Consider the following 10,414-nt stretch of genomic DNA (forward strand, 5'->3'; position numbering starts at 1 on the left):
GATCGTTTTAGGAAATACTTATTGCATTGGCGTTTTCTAATACCCAGTTAATGATATAGTGCATACCTACTTAAAAGCAGTTAAGTTGTAAGCATTAATTGAGGAAGAGGAGGGGAAACACGTGGCTATCTTCCTGCCTTGTGATAAGGCAGCATGGGCTTTGCCACACCAGTATAACGGTCAGTCTAAGCATTAGACTGCTCTATCTGGAAGTTCCCCAAAATGTATACATACTGGAAGGTGAACATGCTACTCTGTTCCCTTGAATTATTTGACTTTGTGGAATGTTTGGTACTGGAATACACAGCTACATTGATGTATTTATCTACCAATAGATATCTATTGATATGCCTCCACCTGTTTATCTTTTGAGGAGATATAAACTTACACTGTATAACACTCAACTTTAAGTGTGTTTTATATAAAATATTACACAATTTGATTAAAAAGTTGATTCTGTTTATAATTTTTCCTGAACCAGACAGGCACAGGCATTTAAAAAGTATCTTCTGGTCAGTTAGATTTTGGATTGGTTTGGAGCTTTTTTGATAAAGAAGTACGTGTAGATGTGAATCTGACTATAGAGGTTTAGGGTAGCTTTCAATTGACCATTTATAGTGTCTCATGGGTGATTTCTTGCTGGTTTTTTTTTCCCATTCTATTATTATAGGGATATTAATGCTCTCCGCTATGATCCCACAAGGCAGGACCATGCGGTTTTTGAAAGGAAACCCAATGCTACAGAAAAAGAGAGGTAATAATACAGCTTGGTACCTATCCTTGTAATGTTTCTTTCCCTGGCAGGCTGGCTTTCAAAAACAGCAAAAAACTGAGTTTGAAACTACACATACTGCCCTGTTTTTTCCTTAATTCTCACTGTTATTGCTGAAATAAGGATTGTGGCCAATAAAAACACCAAGTAACATAATACTTTCTAGTCTGCCTACTCCCTGCGTGCTATTTTCTGTCCTCCTTTCTCACCTTCAGGCTTTCCTCTGCTTCAAGTTATGGACTTTGAGACTTTTAAATCTGTGGGGAAAAAGCATTATCTGTTAACATCTGATTTGCCAGAAAAGAAATCGGTCCCAAATATCATAGTATTTAGATCAGATACTGTCATGTATTAAATGACGAGTCAGCATTTCATTCATTATGAAGTAGAAGTGTTGCTGCCTTTTCATGCATTCAAACCTGAGGCACTTCCCTGCTGCTCACCCTCAAAAGGTGGGCAAATTGTATAAGGTGGAAAGAAAGGGGTTGAAAGTTTGAACCCAAATGACAGTCATGCTGTCCTATAAACCTTGGAATATCCTGTTGCCAGAACTTGGAATTGCTAAGAAAGAGGAGGAAAAAAAAAAAAAGTAGTTAAGTGATCTACCTATTAATGTGCTCAGATAAGCAGCCTTGCTATTAATTGCTATTACTACTATAATTGCTGTTATTTCTGAAGTTCTTGGGGAACCTTTCTTTTAAAAACATGCGTGCTGTTTCATTGTCTTTTAACAATCTGATTTCAGTAAAGCTAAGAGAAAGAAGAAGAGGGAGGAGAGTGAGAAACTGCCTGAAGTGTCTAAAGAAATCTATTACGATATTGCTGTTGATTTAAAAGAGTTGTTTGGATCTTCAAAGAGCAAACAAGAAAAAAGAGAAGAAATACCCTGGGACAAAGATGATGTGGAGGAATCCACCCCACATGACAGTCTGGGACCTGATGTTGGGAGTAACACAGCTCAGAATTCTGGTGGTTTCAAGTTTTCTTTCTTTGGTGACATGGATCAGTCACACGTAAAAGAAGGTAATAGCAGAATATACATAATAATACATTTTTGTACAAGTTGGTTATGTCAGATACAGGAGTTACATAGCATGTTTTAGGTTCAGAAACCAGAGAGTTTTCAGAGGCTAAAGTCAGTAATTTTGCAAAATCATTATGGTCTTCTTTTATACTTGCCAAGATCTTTGTAGTTTAATCCCAATTAATCATGCTTGCATCCCAGGATTTTTTTTAAGGAATAGTGTCAAGAGATAACGTTTTGAGAAGGAAGTACTATTTAATTATTTTTTGAACAGTGATGGAAAAAGTTGTCATCCGCTGAATTTCTCAAATAGATGAGGAAAAAAATATAGTACACAAGTCAAATCAGAATTCATATAAAACAACAAGATTGTGTAAATAAAATATCCCTTAATTAAGGGAGTATTATGAGCAAAGAAGTTCTTAGAGTTGACCCCAAGATCCATGAACAGTTTAATATGTGCTTAACCGTATCATAACTTTAGAAATTTGAAACTGAATGATGTGATTATTGGGGTATTATTGAGGTAAAAACAAAAAAGCATCCCAGTGTAAGGAAAATTGAATGTTATGTGATGAAGATTAGAAAAAAATGGTGTTGAATCCCTTCGTAAGAAGTACTGTAGGAAAAGAGACTGTGTGAAGTTAACTGACATACAAAACAAAACAAAAAAATCAGTAATGCTGACTTCAAAAATAGGTTAAATTCAGTAATGCGGGTTTCAGTATAGCAATGTGTGAGCTCACTAGAACAATGTGGAAAATATCTGAGAGGAGATGTAGTCTGTAGTTCACAAACTTCTTAGCATTGAGAACCATACTTGAACACTGTGTCTTAGTTATGTAAGTCATTTGTTATGAATAATTATTGGCTTATATTGCATAAAAATCCTATTCACGGATTGCAGGACCACTGTGCTAGCTGCTGAGTTGATACAAAGCAAAAAGATAGGTATGACCCTATTGCACATACCTGAGTTGCTACAATAATTTTTGTGATTTTTGTTTAACCCGACTTTTGTTTAACATCCCCCCCCCCACCCCGTTGTCTAGTGACTTATGGGTTTGGAAATGGCTTTATATTGCCTGAGAGAGGCAGTATAAGGAAGAGCTGTCTTCTCTACTCTGGCCTAATGAGTCTTGCACAGATACTGTGCTTATACACTAAAAGAAGAGGGTACCCCTAACCTTAGTTCTTTTGGGAAGAGGGAAGCAGTAATAGCTCAGGTGTGTATGTAAGTTACCATGTCTAAACTGAACTTGTGGCAACTCCCTGTCTATGTTACTAGGCAAGAACATGTACGTGAATATAACAGCGTGATTGAATACACAGAAAGAATAAGCTAAGGCATTGTGAGCCTCGTAATAAAGGAACTTTGTAAGATAGCTCACAGTGAAAGGAAGCTTATATTCCATCTTATACAAGGTAAAAATATGAACAGACACAATTACTCCCAACTCAGTTAATAATAATTGTTTGGTTAGAGTGACTTGATCAGAGCCATGGGCCCTAACAGTGAGCTTCAAAAGGACTTGGTGCACTTCTTCCCTATGCTGTGTTAATACTACTTGTGTGTTTAGAGGATGAATTACTAACATTAGAGAGAGCAAACTACATTCATACCTGTCCAAAGAACCATAGAAGAATCTGTGAAGAGAGGTTTTTGTCCTGCACAAATCTGTCGTTTCCAATGTAACTATTTCACTCTTAAGTAGATTTTTTTTACTGGCGAGGAGGTGAGTAATCTGACTTCTGTTGTGCTGCTACTGCAGAGCCCTACGTACTTGAAACAATAAAACCTGTAAAAGTCAGCTGGCAAGAAGATCCACGTTTCCAAGACAGCAGCTCTGAGGATGATGATGAACCAGAAGTAACAGAAAGTGAAAGGGACAAAGAAATGCAAGTTCTGTTCTTATTTGTTTTCTTGGTAGATGATGCTATGAGAATTTTAATACCATCAGTCCATCCAGTCATGGAAAACTAGTATCTTCATTGTGCATTTTTTTTTTTTTAGGGAAATCATTCCTTACTGCACAGAACATAATATTCAAAAATTCTGCTGTCAGATTTGAAGTTGAATGTAAAAGCTGAGTTTCTGGGTTGGTGCATGAGAACTTAATTGGGTAGTGGTTTTGGCCAAAAGTCAAATACACGCCAAGTGTTCTTGCACATTTCTTTATAGAAGGCTGTATTTGGTTGTTGTGGAGTAATGCTACACTTCAATGCATGCTATTTCTGTGAAGTATTGCAGCTTTAATTTGTGTTAATGGAATTTGAGACTAACTATTATGACACTGAAATTTCTTTGTATTTTTCTAGGTTTTCCTCTTTACCGCAGGCAGTAAGTGCTAGGTTTTTCTTCTTCTCCAAAGATGATGAACGATTAAAAGGTATAATGGGGTTTATTCATATTCACCCTTACAATTTCTCTACTGAAACTTTACAAGAAAAAAAATGTTGCCTCGTTATTAATGTTAGTTAAAACATAATTGAGATGATTAAGGCAGGGAAAAAAATTGTGGATTTCTGTTGCTACTTGTGAATATGGACTGTGGTAGTGCATCCCAACAGAAAGCACAGTTCTGATCCAACAAATACTGAACTCTTGCCTAAACTGCCCTCTTATTTTCAGATCGTTACCTAATTTGTTGCTGGTCTTTTAGAGCTTATAAATAGCTCGATAAGTTATCTAAACATGAAGTGTATGTAAAAGTTGTTGTGTAGCTAAGATAGTTATTGTACTGTTATCTTCCAGCCTAAGAATCTGATTTACAATGCTTGTTAAAATCAAGCTCTGAATCTGTAACAGGCATAAATTTTTTTGATAGGCATGGAATCATGCTGATGAGCTTTTAATGAAACAGATACTGATTGACTGCAATTACAGCATAATAAAGAAAACTGCTGCTGCCTTTAATTTTTCTCTAGTATACCAGGCTGTAATGTATAACACGTTTTGTTTCAACCGACTGTGTTGTAGGGGTAAGGGTGGAGTACGTGGAAGACAACAGGCCTTCTGACTTTATTACTATTTTGCACATGAAACTTACAAAGGACACCATATTCAGATATTTTTAACTACATTAATTTGTTCTTTGTTCTGTGCAGAGGGCCCCAAGTTATTCTGTAGATCAGTTAACCTCAGTGAAGAAAAAGATAGTTGGGAAGACAGACGTAGATTATTGCTTGAGGTGAGTATTTTAACATCTGCTACTTGATAAATAGCTGAAAGCTCAGTGTGAGGAGGGAATGGGGCTGCTTATCTGTTTAATTTGCATTAAAAGTGAATCTGGGAATTTCAGAAGGGCTTGAAACTTTACCGTTACAAGGAAACTACAAATTTTTAACATAGCAGTGTGTGTAACTTCATGTTGTGTTGTCCGGTTTGGTAAATTATTGAATGTCTGTATTGCACAGGGCCAGCTACATTAGTGCATGGAAAAAACACATGTTTGAGACAAAGAGGTGAATTGAGAAACTTCTCATAATATTGTGTTAAAATTTAAATATTTTCAGGAATGCCGGAAGAAACATAAGGATGCAAGAAGGAAAGTGAAAACAAAACAATAAGTCTTTGTTTCATGTTTCTTCTTTGAAAGAGACGTTTTTCTTCAACTTCTTCAAAATTCTAGTGTTTCAAAGATCTAACAAGAAACAATACTGGAAAAGACTGTTAAACTTTGTTTCTAAATAGCTACATATTTATTATGTCAATGTTTGTAACAAGTTGGGTGTGTTTTTTTTCTATACGGTTTAAAGGAGACTTGCTTCTTTGCATATTTTTGGGAATTTGATCATTGAACAAAGAAAACAGTGGATTATTTTCTTGTGTTCTCATGCCCCCTTGCTGTATGCTGTTGATGAAGAACAGGTAGTACCACACCTTTAAGACTATACAACCTGTATTCAGCTGAATGTAACAGAGATCCTGTTTGAGATTTCTTTTACAAATTCTTGGAATGCTTCATTTTCAGAGTAAAAGTTTACCAGAAGCTTATGAAAATATGTATATAAGTGGGAAGACTTACGAAATGGGTAGATTTGTATTTCTTCACAGAGCTGATTTTTATACTTTTTAATTGAGTATATATATATAAATAAATATTAAGGACAAATGTTGCTGGTGTTGTATGCTTGTTGAATATTTTACATATAAGGATGTATTCTTCCGTCCATTTAGCATGTATGCGGCAGAGGGTCATGACAACATCAGAATACAGAGTGTTATGAAAGTATTGGCTCTTGGCTAATTAACTTAGAGGCTACAGCATGTTTCAGCATGTATGTGATCTGCCTGGAGAAAGTCACTTGGTTTAAAGTGCTGTTCAATGATGGAAGATTGATCAGTCCTCTGTAGAATGTAAGAAGGGTCAATCCCCCTTAGAATGGTGAACAATAGCAGTGTTAGGGTTAAATGAAGATCCCAATCAGTTTATTCTTTGTGGGAGACAAGAGGCAAAGAGATATAGCCAGTTAAGGTGCTCAGAAAGCATTCTCAGGTGTGCCTTAGGATGCCTGAGCAGAAACATCCTTACTTACAAAAGTAAGTCAGAACAAAGTAGTATCTAAGAGCTGTGACAGACAGAAAAAGAGTAATTTCCAGCCAAGGAAACACTGTGCACTGAAATTGTGATGGGATAAAATATTTCGGGATGTGTTTTCAAGGATGTGTGAAAGAAGTAACTGAGAATGGTGGTCTACAAATAAGGCTCAAGCGAGGTTCCATGACTAGCATTTATTTGTAAAATAATCAATTATTCCTTTTTGCTTTCCTGTAGTCCTTTTGGATCTCATGACAAATATATGTGCACAAAGAAGTACGAAGTCATGTTGAATGACAGCCAAACTGTTTCTACTGCTAGCAAAAAAAAAAAGTTGGTTTTGTTGACATTTATGCTGTTTTGGTAGCAAACAGTGCAAGTGGACATTTTGTTTCTGTTAAATTTACTGTAAAATCTAACGGATATAAATGCCCCCCTTTTCTAGTGCTCTTAGAAGCCATCTCTCTCAAGGTGGGAAACAAAATATCAGTAAACTGTAGTGCCAGAGACGTGATCATCACAAGGAAATAGCTTTAAACACATTTCTCAGGTAGAGACTGAGCAATTTGTGATCAAATGATATGGGAAAGGGAGTCTATAACTGCAGTATGTACGTTTTGTAGTGGTTCCCACTGTCTCTAGTTCATTTTCTTGCCTTGATTTTTTTAAAACAGTGTATTGTGCATTGCTGCAGAGCATGATGCCAGAATACTTGTTCATATAGGGTACAAGTTGTTGCATACATCACCTTGTCTTGTATCCCTGGTTGAAAACAGTCTACTAGCAGTAAGTTTTAAGTAATAATACAAACGCTTTCATGATTGTGGTTCGATAGGATATTGTACTTGACTAAGTCATTTCCAGTTAGGGGCTTGTAGGACTTGACTCCCTTATAATAAAAGATTGGTGCAACTTCTTGTAAAACTGTTGCAACACTTAACCTTCAACCTGCCAGGATTCAGCACTTGAAACAAGGTGGTTTTTTTTATCCTTGGGCTCTTCCTGTTCTGAGGAATAATAAGATTGCTGTTTGTGAGGCCTCACATTAGAAAATGAAGAGAATAGCTGGCTACCTCTGGGTTTAAATAGCAAGTCAGTGACTAGGAAACACACTACTGAGATAAGAAAGCTGAAAGCAGTCTCATCTTGAAAGACAAGTTACAGGACAGAAGATCAAAAAGCAAATCTCAGAGTACTGAGTAGATGGAGGAAAAAAAAAGTATTTTTCCAAAGTCGTGTGTTCTGCATGTGTTTTTGTTTGTTTTCTTGTTTTGTTTTGTAATTTACTTCCCTATGCCTTCTGAAGCTTATCTGATTTGTTTTATTCCTGTCTTTCTTTCTGTCCTTAGAATTCATTTTTACATTGTATACATCTGTTTGTTTTCAGTCTTCTAAAGAAATTTCTTTACTTTCACATTCTTTTGCAAACATAAAAATGGAGTTTCATCTCATGGCTGTCAAAGATGAAGCCTGTTTTCTGTAAACTTTATTTTCTTTTAAGTACCACGGTCTGTTATGCTGCTTTGTGAACAAAGTTGTTCAGTTGAACTATTTTGTGTGGCACATGATCCTTTTTCTTCCTGAGGCTCAGAGGTCTTCTGAGTGGTAATAAATGCCACATTTTGCAGAACACTGCCTTACTACGTCTGTACAACGCTGTTTTCTCCCTAGTGGGAATTCAGCGTTCCAGGTCTAGTGCACTGCTTTCCTAACTGTGATCCAGGGCTTCACATTTGTTAACTACTAGGCATAGAGCACCTTAGTATGAGAAGACCTAATGACATCCTATTTACAGCCTTGTATGGTTTCAATTAAGGCTAATCTTTTGGGGCCACTTTGATAGGCATAAAGAAATAAATATATCAAAGCCTGAGGTGAGCAAAGGAATTAAAATGCTGGGCACCTGCCATCAGCCCTTCTGGCTTGGTATGATCTGTACAGCTGCAAGTTTGAACCTGCTTGTGTTGTCATGTAGGACAGCTGGAGAAGGTGAAGGAGCACCAAGTTCCCTTTGGCCTTTCCCATACCAAGGAGCACTCCTTTCTGTTTGTACCAGTTTGCCAGGAGAGAATACGTTATGCAGTAGCTTAATGGAAAATCCTCTTCCTAGTTAACTTCTGCTTCTGTGTGGATCAGCACTGATGTTTACACAAAATGGCTGACTTGCTTTTCTAGCAATCATTGCTTTCCTGGAATCTGCTTACTCGGATTGCTCAGGTCATTGGAATGGTTTAAGAATGAAGATTGTGGGACCTAATCACTTTAAGGCATTTCTTTGGCCAATTTAATAAAGCTTTTAGTAAAGAATTTTTATGTATTTACAAGATAAAGGTAACAAATTTTAACAGTTTAAAAGATATTTTTTTTTCTTAGTAATTTGTCTCAGTCGTCTGTCTTATTTGAGGATATTTCAGATGTGGTTGTTCAGTAGCTTTGTTCAGTCTTCCATTTCATCCCTTTTGTCTTCTGACGTCTTCCCTTTTGTGGCAGTTCTAGGGTTTCACCCGTGGTGTTCAAAAGTCACCTGTTTGGAATATTGTTATTTAGTTACGCTACTGGCTTGATATTCTGAAAATATGAAGCAGTTCAATGGAAAAACCTGTTATGTCAACAGCAGCAACACCTCAGTACTGCATACTGTAAATTTCCAATGTATTTACGCTGTACGCTAGATAGAATACTGCGTTTTTCCAGATGGTGGCATCAGTTATACAAGTTTTTGCATTGCAACTGTAGTGTTGCAGACAGAAACCAGATGGCAAAGCAGTAGCAAGCAGACTGGTGCACAGTCCCGGGAACGAGATGGGTGGGGAAAATGAAGGAAACGACACGATGTTACGCATCAGCCCGTTCGGTCTTCCTTTGTCGTGCGTTTTTCTTTTTTGACAGAGCTACCTTTATTGATCTTTTAGCATCTGCTTAGCCTTGTGTTGGCTACTCTGAAACATGGGAATGTCATCATCTGCGGGTTCTGCTGCATGTATTTCAGGGTAGTCAATTCTACACTGTTGCAGTCTGCTCGCACCATTTTGTAGGTAAAGCAGCATGTCTGTCCTTTAGCAAACTGTACGTAACTAGCTCTGCACATGTACAAGCTAAGGAAGTAAAGTGTTTAGATTGACAATTTTATTTTTTCGGACTAGAGTTAATATGTATCAGCTGTCCAATACTAAATATATCAGAGCCTAGAAGATGCCCCTACCTCCTTCCCTGCTATTTGCTTGTTCCAGCTGTTAAATTGATAGCATGTTCTGTCAGCTTGCAGCCCTTGTGGTGTAGGGGGAGGGGACAGAATACTGCGATTAAAACAAGGAGGAAAAATGGGACCAATTGCTTCCTGAAGACAAAAAAACAGCTGTTATGTAATAGTTGGCTGTTTTTCTTCTCCTCCCCCACCTAATGTCACTCTTCCATGTACATGCTCTCTCCTCATCCCTAGACAGCCTTATGTATGAAGCACGTTTGAAAAATGATTTGAGCAGCAGAACATTTTAGGAACTGTGGAAGCTATCACTAAGCGTCTCTTTGCTGGAGGCAGGTGCTGTTTTAAGCCAGCGTTTCACTTGTGCAGGTTTATTATCTTCCATTTTGTATAATACAAAAATAGGTTGGTTAGTTCAGGAGTGACATTCTTCCTAAAGGTCTGAGGAGTCTAAGAACATGATGGTGCTATGTTTGTAAGGCTAGCTAGCTGTAATCCAGCTGGACTGGGTACAATACTACTCAAATAGTATCACAGAGTTCACTGTGGGTTAGCTGGCTGAACAAGTGTCCTGGGTTCTCAACAGGCTTCTAAAACTTGAAGCACTGAAATCTGGCAGTAGCCTGGCTGCCATAGTCACTTCACTGCAATGTAGCACAGTATAATTTTACGGTGTGACTACACAGTGAGAGTACCATTCAAATCATGAGGACACAAATTCTTGAGGGCTTGGTCATGCTACTGAGCTATTTAAATTCTTGTATATTCATGTAGTCAGCACAATAGCTGAATGAAACAGCAAGTAGCTTTATTTCCTTGGAAACAGAAGGGTAAAATGCATTGGTGTAAGACTCCAGTGAAAAACTGTTCTTGGA

General features: G+C 37.3%; 1 protein-coding gene across 18 annotated transcripts in view; it reads left to right on the forward strand.

Moving 5' to 3' along the window:
* Positions 1-10,414, forward strand: part of NOL8 (nucleolar protein 8) — a 51,222-nt gene that overhangs the window by 10,256 nt on the left and 30,552 nt on the right. For 16 of the 18 annotated variants that reach the window (XM_080606602.1, XM_080606603.1, XM_080606610.1 and 13 more), the window contains 5 exons: positions 671-754; positions 1,518-1,795; positions 3,569-3,695; positions 4,116-4,186; positions 4,905-4,987. In XM_080606602.1, coding sequence (XP_080462728.1) covers positions 671-754; positions 1,518-1,795; positions 3,569-3,695; positions 4,116-4,186; positions 4,905-4,987 — 643 coding nt within the window. Of the gene's footprint in view, positions 1-670; positions 755-1,517; positions 1,796-3,568; positions 3,696-4,115; positions 4,187-4,904; positions 4,988-5,213; positions 5,244-5,312; positions 5,912-10,414 lie in introns of those variants that run through there. The other 2 variants (XM_080606606.1, XM_080606609.1) reach the window with 2 other exon arrangements.

This window comes from Anser brachyrhynchus (genome assembly GCF_964034855.1).
Source record: "Anser brachyrhynchus genome assembly, chromosome: 10".
Lineage (NCBI taxonomy): Eukaryota > Metazoa > Chordata > Aves > Anseriformes > Anatidae > Anser > Anser brachyrhynchus.